At 35.1% G+C, this 15020-nt stretch overlaps 1 protein-coding gene across 1 annotated transcript in view; it reads left to right on the forward strand.

Moving 5' to 3' along the window:
- The window catches only part of LOC126770189 (nuclear receptor-binding protein homolog), a 73213-nt gene that overhangs the window by 53985 nt on the left and 4208 nt on the right, over positions 1 to 15020 (forward strand). The window contains exons 2-9 of the mRNA XM_050489434.1: positions 12601 to 12825; positions 12908 to 13038; positions 13153 to 13331; positions 13581 to 13755; positions 13874 to 13992; positions 14340 to 14490; positions 14556 to 14772; positions 14845 to 14964. Coding sequence (XP_050345391.1) covers positions 12601 to 12825; positions 12908 to 13038; positions 13153 to 13331; positions 13581 to 13755; positions 13874 to 13992; positions 14340 to 14490; positions 14556 to 14772; positions 14845 to 14964 — 1317 coding nt within the window. The remainder of the gene's footprint in view (positions 1 to 12600; positions 12826 to 12907; positions 13039 to 13152; positions 13332 to 13580; positions 13756 to 13873; positions 13993 to 14339; positions 14491 to 14555; positions 14773 to 14844; positions 14965 to 15020) is intronic.

Below are 15020 nucleotides of genomic sequence, written 5' to 3' on the forward strand. Positions count from 1 at the left end.
TTGTGGGTTCGATTCCCAGACAGGATCATATCTATATATGTATATACTAGATATTAAAAATGAAACAGACATGTCTGTTTGTCTTGAGTCTGGGTGTAATTATCTATATAAGTATGTATTTACAATAGAAAAATAGTATATGTAGTATATCAGTTGTCTGGTTTCCATAGTACAAGCTCTGTACAAGCATAATTTGGGATCAGATGGCCGTGTGTGAAAAATGTCCCAGGATATTAAAAAAAAACTTAGAACTTAGTTTATATTTGAATGTTTAATATTGAACGCATTTATTTTACCTGAATCCGCTGGATCTGAAAATAATTACAAATTCTGTAAATGTAATAATTACGAATCTATACTAATATTATAAATGCAAAAGTAACTCCGTCTGTTTGTCTGTTAAGCTTTCACGGCTACACCGCTGAACTGATTTTGATGAAATTTGGTATAAACTTAGTTCGAACCCTAAGGAAGAATATAGAAAAACCAGTATGCTATAAAATAAATTAATATATACCATTATATTACGTACATACTTTGTGCAACCCATGTGTAAAATTCAGATGTTATACTTATATTCAAAAATGTCAAGTACGTACAGCACACTAGTTGTTACCAATTCACTAAATCACAATACAATTGTTTTCGACAGCTGAAGCGGACTGATCGGTCAGCTTAAATATAAATCAAAACGTCATCCATGCAATTCTGAAAAATATAACAATATTATCGCAATCAAGATCATTTTCAATTTTACTAATACTGTGGCAAACATATGTAGACTACAAAATCGTACTCAAATTGGACAAGAGCCGAGGAGTCCCATTGGCACATGAATTTTAACCGAAGCGAGTTCGAGCCCAGGCAAGCACCACCACAAGATTTTTGTGTTCATCATGTCGTGCTCGACAGAGAAGAAAATTTTGATAATTATGTGTCAGATGAAATTCTGCCACATATGGTATATACACAAAAAGTTCACTCAGTGGTAGGGATTTGTACAAGCTCGACTATATACCACCCACTCGTCACATAATCTACCGCCAAACAGCAAGACTTTGTGTTGTTGTGTTCCGGTTTGTTGGACAACTGAGTCAGTATAACTACAGGTACAAGTGACACAACATCGCGTCATATTGGCGATGTAAGTAATGATTTAAATTTCTTACCCTACCAATCTCTATGGACAGTGGTGACTATTAACAGCAGGTGGTCCATTTACGTCTTGTTACATATTTTATATTTTAGAAATAAATACAACCACGCTATGGAACAGCATGTTTGAATGATGTCCAAAACTTTCTCCTCTAAGGGAGAAGAGGCTTTCTCCAGCAGTGGAATATTTACAAGATGTTAGTTAGTTAATCAAATTAGCATAACATGGTTAATGGTTATTCCCTATTAAAACTCGTTAGCTGATTGATATTTACGATCTTCTGAAACTACAAAACAAAAACAATGTAATATGATTAAGAAACACAATATAAAAGGCCACGTAAAGTTATGGTTCAATTATGTTACATGAGCTTAACAATGACTCATATTCAAGTCATCTTGCTCGTTTTAGCTGCAGTGATCACAAAACGAACAAGAGCTATCATATACACGCTATTTATAGCTCGTCGTGTCCAATAGCAGCGAATAAGGGATGATCTCCATATAGGGAAAGTAGATACCTTCATACGATAACGTGCTTTATTATTATAGGAGTAGAGACGAAAGTTATTATAGATGTACAATAAGACTTATTTTTGCAACGAATTGAAACGAAAAATGAATCAACAGAGGATAGTATTTCTCTTTGGACATATACTTAGATTGAACTAATGGAATAAGTGGTTCTGAGATATATTCCTTTAGATAATGGTAATTCCAAGGATTGGTATACATATGTATATATGTATAGTATTTGTATTTCCACAGATAACTTTAGTGTATGTATCTCATCTTCAACTTTTTTTAATGTTATGTGTTATTTTAACGTACACAACCTACGTTTCAGGATTAAAGGAAATGGTATTAATTTGCAATATAAATACTGGTTAGCATTTGACGTCGTAGTGTCCAGATGACTTGTTCATTGAGTCGGAACTTGAGAGGGTGTTATTTGTCTTTTAGTTAGTTTCTTACATCCAGTAGACAGTTTTTTTCATTGATATAACAATGTAACTAACAAAGATGGTATATAATAATTTCCATTTCCTTATTTAATGGATATTTTTTTTATTAATATCTAGCAGAAAATAACTTCGTTTAGTTCAAGTGTTTTATTATCATTATCTCTTTCTCACTCTCTCTGTCTGTCTCTTTCGATCTCTTGATTCTGAATAAGAAAAACTACCCCAAACATCTATAAATAACATAAATTAATCCGGATATTTTTTAATAATAATACTATGAACACTTAAAGCTTATTTAGTAAAAATGTGATAACTTCAAATACTTCTTATGTTTGTTATATATAATAGTAACAAGTTCATATACAAACAATATACTAGCGATTAACACAATACTATTTGTATTCTGAAACAATAGATGCAAAGGATTCAACTAGACGGCTTACTAAAATAGAATCGTGCCTAGCTGAAATGGTACTTTCACTTGAAGCGTACTTATATGGGCAAGGATGTCCTGAGATATATCGCATTGCACGCTAGAACGCAACGGAATGACCAATCGCCACTTTCGTTGTCGCTTCGCATTCACTTGCTTTATTTGTAGTGTATTTGTGGACGACACGCGTAACATTGCGACTCTTATTTCACTTAGGACGGCCATTATTCTTGTTGAAGATGATTTTTTGTATATTAAATCGCTTTCGACTAATATTTTATCTAATTAACAAATACACGTATACTTCATCTTAAAACTATTTTTCAGTAGTAGCATCTTCTAATTAAAATAGCTGTTTAATTATTGCTATATGTACGATACTCGTTGCATTAATCATATTGGGCCGAATGTAGATATTATATTTTTATATTATATATATATAGATTATTATTATTGTTATTACATAATATCCTGGCACATTATTCACACTGGCCGTGTGTGAATCTGGTCCCAAATTAAGCAGAGCTTGTACTATGGAAACCAGACAACTGATATACTACATGTACTATTTTTCTTTTGTAAATACATACTTATATAGATAATTACACCCAGACTCAGGACAAACAGACATGTTCATGCACACAAATATCTGTCCTGGGTGGGTATCGAAAAATATCTACCAACCACGCCAACTGACCTGTCAATTATTTCAAAGTATTTTATAAAAAGCATTCATGTCATTTGCGTTACGTTTGTCAGCCCCCGGAATGTAAACGTTATTAGTGCTTATTATTGAGTAAAATGAGTAATTTAATATTTTTTTGGCCCGGTGATTTCATCTGACACTATCAATTTCTCATTTGAGTCTTAGTCAGAGGAGTTGATATCACTATTTGTTCTCAGAAATACGTACAAACTCACACAACCCGTACTCACATCTGAAAACACAGAATCTAAAGTCTCTAGGGTATGATCAATAAAATTTATATTTATAACAGTTTCGACGTTTATGTTAGCTATTAATATACAGTGTCCCAATGAATACCATTCATTAAATGAAATTGTGCACTTCGGTTTATTAATAATTTCTACGAGTACATAAGAGAATTTAGTTACTTATTTTTTTAAAGTTTCAATTATATTTTTGTTATTACAAATATTATTCACATAACTTCGAGCGTAATTTACAACGAGTCATATAATCGACTCATTTCGTGATTTATTCACGCTGACCAGATTTGAAATTAATTTGTTATTTGTTGCAGTTGTAAAATTGTTTATATCTGTAACGTCAAAGCACAAACGCATAACATATTTTCCTCGACTAACATTTACTCAGTATTAAGTACTTAAGCTCAAGTCTCTGTCGCCTCATCTATGATTAAATTGGTGAGGTGTTCAGATAGTGCATTGGCGTTTGGAATAATGCCAAAGCATTGTGGCAAATAGTGCGCCGGCGCCGGGTCGACGACACCGGACGCGTCTTCGTGATATCAACGGCAAAATTATAATGACTGCACGTTATCGTACGGACAAGCTGCTATTATGACGATAAAGCAACATCCTTATTGAATTTAGAACAGCTTAAAAACACGAGACATTCTTGGGACAAATCGTAAAAAAAAACATCCGAACCGTTTTAATATACGATACGCTTATCGAACGCATCGTCGTCCCACGTAAAAATCAATAACGAGATAGACAGAAAATTGCATTGATAAATATATCCAATGCGTAATAAGTCACATTTAAATCAACGCCTTCTGAGCCAACATTCATCCTGAGGATTGGACACCAAAGCGCGACGTCCAAAATCTCGCCAACACAACGTAAAAATATATAAGAACACGTCACGGATTCCGTTCGTCACTATCTCGTAATGAGAGTTTATTTATAAACGTGTTAATTCCATCGATGTTGTACATACGGGTGGGCGTGTTTTTGCTAAATTTCCTAGACGTCATACGTGACGACATTCGATAAACTGTAATGCTTAAGAATAAACTCGACATTGAGCCGTTGGTGCCTTCCTAAAAGCCATCGATTCCCCGATCCCGATCCGCTGAAGGTGAAGTTCAATGTCGTGACCTTGTACTGTATCATTTTTCGATACCGTTTCGCTAGTTATTTGCGTTGCGGTTAAACGTTATCGTGATTTATAGAGCCATGGTTGAAATTATTCGCATACTTTTAAAAGTAATATTATATAATGACTTGAATCTAGTGTCGAAGTAATAAAGCAATAAGGTCGTGCACACATCGAATATTTTCTTCTAAAAAGGGCCAGTTCATAGTATGGACTGCTACTTGCATTGCATACCGAAATCATAACGAAGTATATTACATGAATTTTATATATATTATATAATTAAGGCCACTGAAAATCTTATTTAATGAAAACATAAGTTAAAATATTATTTTAACGTTTAAAATCGTTGTACAAATTTTTGGACATAATCGAAGCATCATTATCACTTACTGTTTGTATTAATATATAGAAAATGGAAAATAATGTAAGTATATAACCTTTAAAGAGTGAGGTAAATCACTCAAAAACAAGATAAAGATACGAAACTATGAATTAGTAACATTACACGTTATTTAATAAGATAATATTAGATAGAAATGTACAAAGCGATATTAATGTCAGCAATACATTATCATTTTTGGCTTCTTATGAGACTTGTTTAACTGTCAAATTGCCAACATAATTATTTTGGTTACATGAGGCGCCTTAAAGCGTGCCTAATGAAATTCATCTGTTGTTTAATTAAAAAATATACGATGGAACAAGTATTTAATTGAGATCACACCGATTTAAGTCGATCAACCGGATGAATCGTTAACAATTTGAATCTTCTCTTTGTCATCCTTTAAATTTTGACAATTAAATTTGTTTAACTGGTTGTGGATCAGTCAGATCAATTAAAATCGTACCGTGTGAAACTGCTCTTAGATCAAATGCAACACGTCTCGTTTGCACAGTGAAAACTTGACTACTTTGTTTTGAACTAGACAAATTGTTATTTATAAAAATATATTTATCTGTGGAAGAATAATGTTTTCATTTTAATATCTTCATATTGTCTTATCATATCTAGAGTGACATGCAATTTTGAGATAATGTTTTCTCTTTTAAAAATATTATTGACCTTTTTTGGGTAATTCCCACACCAATCGTCTCCGGTTCAGATAGAATCGACTTAAATACGCGATATTTACAATAACACTAGATGACAGCCTATGTTCAAACAAAATTATATCCTATGTATAAATAAGTGCTATATAATAATTTACGCTGGTGTGCAACGCTGATTGTCTACTGTCGGTTTCCTTCATCGGAGATCCGTTGTAGAATTCCCGCAGGTGTGCAATTAACTATGATTCCTTTCGCCGGCGAAACCATTGCGATCAGCGATGGGTGACAAGCTATATCAAGAACGAACGTACAAACTTGAAGGTCGATTAAATGATATGACATTGAACGAGATGGAAATGATATTAACAGCGAGAAGAATAAAACAAAACAAGTGTAACTTTCAATTTGTAATGTAATATAGATAGATAATCCGACGGGAGATTCCAATTATTTTGAGCGATGTCTTCGTATCCCCTGTGTTCGCAACGTCCAATTTAATTATCGTCAACAGAATGTGTGCGTCTGTTTATTACGCACCAGTGCATTTAGCCGGACGTGATAAATTATAAATCGTAAATATATAGATGTCTCTCTACACCCCTCGGTAATCACTCATTCAAAAGATTATAAGTTATTATAAGGCTGTATTTTCATATCGAATCCTGGGTCGGGCCAATAAAGTAAACATTAGTAATAACCTAAAGCTTGAAAGATGGTGCTTACACTCCCATGTCTCGAAAAACACATATACCCTATTCCAACCGCAAAATGAATTTATTTAAAAGACAACTTTTCAAATCCTTAATGATAACTAAAATTGAATTAAAAATAGAAATAAACAAAAACACAAAAAAAAAATTACCGTTGAATTTTTATATGTACCTAAAAGTATTTTAATAGTGATCGCAATTTAAAATCAATCGTACCTTTCACAGGTAATGGGCGGGTGGGTGACCCTTTTGTCAAGTAGGAAACGAGCTGTTGACGTACAAACGCCTGAAAAGATCTTCATAATTTATAGCTAAGAACCATCTCGATCACATCAGGGTTTACAATCTTGTAAAATGACGATTCAAATGTGCTCGCAAGAGCGTACAGTACTTGAATAAAATATAATTTGACTTGATTTTGAATCGTAACAATACGATATCTCAACGCTCTTGATAGTTTTTTTTATTTGAAAATAGTTATGTCAGTAATGCCGAGTTTCCTCTAATAACTTGTTGACTTTAACAGATTCCCCACACTTGAACCGATCGCGTTACGTGCACAGGGCATGATCACGACTGTGACGTCACGGTGCAAGTGCAATACAACGACACACATCGACTGCATGTGAACGAACCCTGCGCGTGCGCCGATAAGAGCGAACTCTGCTCCGTGTTTAATTATCGCTATAAACATTAGTACCGTTAAATTAATATGTGTTTAATATTTTAATTACAAAGTATTTCGACATTAATTATATTTGTACGACATGTATATTTTTTAATATACTCGTTTAAACGTCGGGTTTTTCTTTTGTTAAGTACATAAATGGAAATAATAATTAGTTTTAACCGTAAGGTAAATGTATAATATAAATATTATCCTCTCGACCCATTTAAACAATCTGCGTTGGAGAAATTATGCACAAGTGTTTGTGCAATTCCATAGTCCGATGGGACTGTAACCCGACACGAATGGAAAATACCAGGCGCAGGATCAACGTATTAACGTGCTTTCCGAGGCGCGGGGCACTCTGCCAATTTCCTAAAATAAAATAACTGTCTTCTCTGACAAAAAGCTACCTTTTATGGGTATGGAATTCGAGACCGAAACCTATAAAAAGTATAATATAATAATTCTTTATGTTTCACTACATGAATAAACTCGAATTACGCCAACGAGAACATTTCGTATATATAGTTCATAATTTACATACATTAATTTGCGATACTAATCAATTTACCCTAAATCATATATTTGAAATAATATATAAATAAATATATTCTAGAAAGGATTAAATTTACAATTAAAGAACAATAAAAACTAATAGATAGTATGTAACTATTACTAATATGCACTAAAACAAAATGCTATGTCGTATATGAAGCAGCGGGATTTTAGCCTGTACCTCCTTACTTGTGAACAAAGCAACGCCGCTACGTTTAAAAAAGTACATTTTATTCATTAAATAAGAGAAAATCCCAAAAAAAGTTATATTTGTCTATTGAAGTTGTTCAGTTCATTTGGAATATTGAATCTATAGATAAGGAAATAAGTCTCATCATATATATATGTATATGTATAATACATAATCTAGAAACTCTATTAACAAATATATTAGCAAAATATTATTATGTCAGTTAAAGTTTTAATGTAATTAATATTTTAATGGCTCTTATATTATTTTTCAAGTGGGTGCATTACTAGTTGGAGTGTTTGCAGGCGGCAAAACGTTTTTTAAATGAAAATTCAGCTAAATTAGAGGTAGCCATTTGAAGAGGCGTCGAGTGCGTTGCCGGTGCATAAATTGCACGGAGAGAAATCGCTCGCTATTCGATATAAACGCGAGGCCAAATCAGATTACTCTGATGAAACGTTGAATTACACGCTATAATTATTTTTATATTAAATTCCAACTTATTATATAAGTATGACGGGCGTTCGTCGTTTGCAGACTCGAGCTTAGTTATATAAAATTAATGCTGCAATATATAAATTATTATAATTTACATTTTTTAAATAAATTTATTGCAGAGAATATTTCAAATCCAATTAAATATTATAAAACGAGCGTTTATATGTGATTTCTTTGGTATTTGAATTTTTTATTCTACCCTCTTATGTTTTAATAAATACTCCCAGGTTTGATTTCCATAAGATTATTTTTTATTGAAATCGGTTAACCAGTTTAATAGATTAGAAAACATAACAGACTCGTTCCCGCTTCTCGTATGTCTGTTTCTTTCTGTCTGTCTCGGATCTGAATAGGACAGTTCGTCGTAGCAATTATATTTTTTAATTAACTTTAATACAATATATTAAATACCTGTAAATAAAACTTGCACTTTTCATAATTTATACAATATATTTTTTGTAAGAAAATTTACTTAATTTTGTGTACCTATAGTATTTATTTCTCGATTTAATATTCATATATCATAAGTATCTTGGCTTAATACTCAGCATCCATATCTGAGTTGTCACCTTCTTTCTGTACATTGACAATTATATTTTCCTTATAAATGAGATAACCTTTTTGCGCCGCTCAATAATTCATAAAATAAGAGTTGAAAAACTTAAATATTCATAGGTTATGCAAAGTAACCAAAGCAAAGTAACGATAAATAACGTTACAGTTGTATCATATACGTTGTTGGTTCGTGTGGTTGTTTTTTTGTTTGTTTCATATGCGTTCCTAAACTAGACATGGAATTTAATTTTTTTTTTTTACGATTGTTGTGAATAATGCAGCGTAAGCTTCTAGCATAGTATTGACGTGCAATAATTGACGCGAGAGATCCTTTAGACATGATATTTGTGCGTGATCTTATATGACACTAGCTTTCGCCCGCGGCGACGCCCGCGTGTGCAGGGAGAGTGGCAGGTGTTAGGTAGCTTATGTAATAAAGCGCTATTTTATATTCCATCAAAATTTGTTCATTAGTCTTTGCGTGAAAGAGTAACAAAGATCCATCCATCCTAACAAACCTTTGCGTTTAACATTTAATATATTTCGAACATTCTACTAATCTTTGTTAAAAGTAGTAGTCAAACTTATAACATCCGAAAGAAAAAGGAGCTTTTGATGTTAAAAAAAATTACCTAATGGTACTCTAATCAAAATTTAAAAGTTTGACGATTACATTACAGTGTTTGAAAATTAAATTACATTACAATGCGTTACCATCGGATTGGACTGTATCGATTATTTTCTACTGAGAAACAACGGTAAACTAATTATTAATATTATCCTAGCTAATATTATGAATGCAAAAGTGACTTTTTTGTTTGTTTGTTGCGCTTTCACGTCTCAACTATACAACTGATCATAATGAAATTTTCCTGACACGTTGTCGGGGATACAGAAAAGGACATCGGGTAGGGTTGATTTAGACATTTTGCTAAATATAAGACCATTCTTAGTTCGTTGGAAATAATTAGCATATGTATATAAAATATCAGATAACATATTTATAACTGTCACGGGTTATCTCAAGACCTTTAATGATATTCGTATCTTATATAATATATATGTAATGTAATGTGATAATTATATAGTAAAACAGTCAAGTGTTTGTTTTGTTTAATTGATATTATGTACGATATATGCTAACATGGAATATGTATAATGTGTGTGTGATATAAGCTGCATTACATTATTAGCGCTGTTAAACAAATCAAATTTTAAATTAATTTACTTAATTTTTATATTCAACTTACGCGTTCTTAACACCGAGAGATCATTTAAAATCTAACCTTAAACACGATCATATGAGTCTATTTTATCCTATAATCTGCTAAATCGAAAGCTCTTTTGAATCTATCCATAAACTTTCATTTAAATTCAAACAAGAAAAAGTACTAAACAAAAATATGAATCTCTCAACTTTTGTTGGACAATGAAATTACTACTATAATGTTTAATATTTCCAACTAGAAACCTATAGTTCATTCTGTGGTTATATTTTTTTATATAAATCAGCTTCGATGTCTAAGAAGGTAATTTATTTTTCACAGAAATAAGACTATTAATTAATACGATACCGTAACCAACCTTATCATTGGTAGCGCTAGATAATGACGCTACGTGCCTTGTAATGAATAATAAATAGTCAATTAATGACGCCATTTGATGCGATAGCCTCACTAAACGCCCCATGTCTTGATAAATTATGTGTTATTGGATTGGTCAGGCACTGTTTCAGTGTATTCACATAGGGTACGTATCGATATACTTAATAATTGTGTTGTATATGTCGCCCGCCATGACTGTCAGTATTTATGTACGTGCTAATTTCAGAAACTTCTGAAATTAGCAAGTACATAAATACTGCTGTAGATGTCCATCCGTTTTCATCATAAAATGATTTGTAAATCTTTTGTACGAATTAGCTAATGTTACGATGATATTTATCGATTTAGTCAAAAAAAAAATCGTATACTCCGAGGTTTCCATCGCGTGAGCTACTTAAATGGATAAAGTTATATGAAAATAATATATGTAAAGGGTTAGCTAATAAATGAATCACTTATTGAAAATGATATTCATTAGCATTATAAACTAACTACTTAAATAAAGTACCTAGTAATATTGTCTGTACAGTACTGTTATGTATCTGTTTCATATCCGATAAACATGGATTTATAATACAAAGTATACTATCGACCTGTAAATAAGCTTCTGCTTTTTTTGCAGAGATGGTTTGAAGCTTTTCCTACCACGATGCTAAAATCTGGTTTGGTGGCAGAATGACTTCACTTATCACCAGCGAGCACGATAAAACACTGATTAAGCATATAAATAAACAGTGATGCTTGGCTGCGCTAAATCTGCAATATTTGATTTAAATTCACGCGTTCTATCCCAGTGGATATTATCAAGTTATATATTTCATCTTCGAAACCAAAATGTACTTTTCTGTTGTTCATACAAAGCAAAACATAAGTATTTAAACCTGACCATTACTTTCTGAGATTAGCGTGTTCCAACATACATATAAATCCTTGAATCTTCAATAGGTCATTTTATACGAATTTACTTAGTTTTAATAGGTCATTTTATACGAAATTTAAGCGGTTATCGTAGTAAAAAACGCGCGTGACACAAGCTTAACGCTGAAATTGGTGGTAAAATAAGAATGTTAGTAACACCTTAACTCTATAATATAAATAATATATAGGAGATTTTGTTTTTGATGGAGACTATAAAATATTCTGTTTGTATTCGTCTTTTTGTGAATCAGTTTTGACAATCGATATAAGATTTTATATTTTACTTGGTGGTAGGGCTTTGTGCAAGCTCGTCTGAGTAAGTACCAACCACTCACAGATATTTTACCGCAAAACAGCAATTAATAACTAATTCACCCAACGACATCGGTACCGTGAGAATCATAAACTATTTCTTAATTTTGCACCGCCAACATAAAATATTATAACCTCTGTACGTTCTTACACTGGATCACTCAGCCTTCAAACTGATGGAGAATTCATGAGTTGGATACTAGCAAGAGTGGCAAATATCTTTGTAAATGATTTTTGAGACTATATAAATGCAATTGTAATCATTTGTTTATCTTTCCAGTCTGTTCATTTATTCAAAAACACCCCCAAAAAAGGCCTCAGATAATTTACAAATTATATTAGATTCTATTTATATACCTACAGTGTTCAGTGCGTCACTTGAGGTTATAACTCGTTTATAAATAACTCAAAACACAAAGTGCGCAGAGGATTCAATTGAATGATTGGTCCCTGAAGGAAACACGGCCGTCCGACTGATTTGCCATCATTGTATACACATATCGTCTATATGATAATAAAAGACCATTGTTTGCAAATTGTATAAACCATTGACGATAGAACATATGCATGTTGTTACGCGTTTATTCGTCAAAAAGCAGTTAAGAGTTAAGTTTCAACGAATATGAAATGCATACATATATCACTTTGGTCGAGTTAAAACGAATCTCTAACTGTTAGACTGTTTTTAAATTTAGTTTGCCAAAAAGTAATTTAGGTCTTACATTTTTTGTTATGAAGTATTTGCTCATAAAATATTATAACACACTTCTAGTCATAATATAATTTCTTAAACATATTTTGTTGCAATTGGTTTTTTAAAGATTTTCTGGAATATTGCATTTTGTTGCAATACCTAAAAAATATGTTTTTCAAATTGGTACGTTGTTTGCTTTCAGGTCGAACAGCGAGATGTGCCAGGTATCGATTGCGCGCACCTCGCTATGGACACAGAGGAGGGTGTGGAGGTCGTTTGGAACGAAGTACAGTTCTCCGAGCGAAAGAACTTTAAAGCACAGGAAGATAAGATCCAAATGGTATTCGACAACCTCACACGACTCGAACACCCAAACATCGTTAAGTTTCATCGATATTGGACAGACACACATAACGATAAGCCGAGAGTGAGTATACATTAAATTTACACATAAATTCAATGACAGCTATTGCAACTAGTGATGCAATGTATAATTTATTGTATTTCAGGTTATATTTATAACAGAATATATGTCGTGTGGATCTCTAAAACAATTCTTAAAGCGAACTAAGCGAAACGTCAAACGGCTGCCACTACAGGCTTGGAAACGATGGTGTACTCAGATACTTTCGGCTCTCAGGTATGTAAGGTTTTTACTAACATTGGTCTACTAGATTATTAAAAAATCTAGTTGACCACGTCCTGCGAGTTGTCAAGCTCTATCTCTTCGTAAATGATAAAATCCCTCAACCAGTTATCTTCACGGTTGCGTACCCCCGATCGTCCACGGCAACCTCACCTGCGACACGATCTTCATTCAACACAACGGGCTAGTCAAGATTGGTTCAGTGGCACCAGACGCTATCCATCACCACGTCAAGACCTGTCGCGAGAACATGAGGAACATGCATCTCATCGCTCCCGAATACGGATGTAAGTACCGCTCTCCTAATAAACCCGGTTAGCTGTAAGGGTAGCAATTAGTTTTCCTTATCTCGATCGAAGCACAACTTGATCCATTCATTAAAATCAGAATTTACTGGTTTTGTTTGGACTTTGGATGGAATGCGATTATTGCCTATTAAAGTTACAAGATAAAGTGAAAGTTGTGTCAGTATCGAAGATAAGTGAAAACTATGGTCACATTACGTATTTATTGCAACTTTATTTTCCTCGGATCAGCATCTCAAATGGTGACGCCAGCGATGGATATCTACTCATTCGGCATGTGCGCTCTCGAGACCGCAGCTCTTGAGATTCAGGGCAATGGTGACTCCGGTAGCCACGTCACTGAAGATCACATCGTTCGGACAGTTGAGTCTCTCGAGGAGCCCAGGCAGAAGGACTTCATATACAGGTACATTATTCTCCTCCACAGGTTCGGCGTCGGTAAGTTGGGCGACGGGGTTTTAACTTTGTGTTGTGCCATCGGGATCTTAAGTCGATATTCATGATATCGGATCTTGTGTTTTCAGGTGCATAAATAAGGATCCGGCGAAGAGGCCAACGGCCAGAGAACTCCTGTTTCATCCTTTGCTGTTCGAAGTTCACTCCCTCAAGTTACTAGCGGCTCATACTCTCGTCAATACTAGTGGTAAGTCGTTCATATTTTATTAATTCGCCAAGTTGTAGTTTTTACACGGTTATTAAATGTCAATTTATTATGTTGTGTCAAAAAATTAACTCGCCGACATCCTCAGATATGTATATAAATTCATTTCTCCTTAGAACTTTTCGTTTAAGTGAAATTTATCGTCCTATATGTTTCATATGATTTTTTGTTTTGATTTTTATTATTTTTTACATAATATCATATATATTTGTTATTCTTTATGTACTCCTAACGTTTTCACCTTTAACAATGCTCGGATCATTTAATCACGAAACCCCCGATCTCTCCTCCAACTACGCGAAGCTAGTTAAGTGCGGTCTCGTCCACAGCGAACATCTCGGAGACGATAACGGACGAGGTGTGCGGCGGCGCGGGCGGCGCGGCGCTGGCGTGGTGCGAGCGCGCCGGCCTGCGCCACGAGCTGTCCGCCAAGGACCTGCCGCACGCCGAGAAGCTCGAGAAGTTCGTCGAGGACGTCAAGTGAGTGTCGCGCGAGGGCGCGCCGGCCCGCCGCCGGCCCGCCCTCACGCGCGGCGTGTCCGCAGGTACGGCATCTACCCGCTCACGGCCTACGGGCCCGCGCGCCGCGCCGCGTCGCCGTGCGAGCGCGCGCGCGCCGCGTCCGAGAGCGCGCCCGCGTCGCCCGAGCCGCGCGCGCGCGACCTGGAGACGCGCCGCGTCGTCAACATGATGTGCAGCCTCAAGCCCGCGCCCGCGCCGCCCGCGCCGCCCGCGCCGCCGCCCGAGCGCTGCGACCTGCTGGTGAGCCGCCGCCCTCCCCGCCGCGCCCCGCCCCGCCCCGCCGCGCCACTCACGCGTGTCCGCTGTCCGCAGATGACGATCCTGCTGCGCATGGACGACAAGATGAACCGCCAGCTGACGTGCTGCGTGTCGCGCCGCGACTCCGCGCACGCGCTGGCGCACGAGCTCGTGCAGCTCGGCTTCATACACGAGGTCGGTCGCCGGCTCTTCTCTAGGATTGAGTGGCCGTGAGCATATTTCGTTGTAAT

Source organism: Nymphalis io, chromosome 8, assembly GCF_905147045.1.
Source record: "Nymphalis io chromosome 8, ilAglIoxx1.1, whole genome shotgun sequence".
Classification (NCBI taxonomy): Eukaryota; Metazoa; Arthropoda; class Insecta; order Lepidoptera; family Nymphalidae; genus Nymphalis; species Nymphalis io.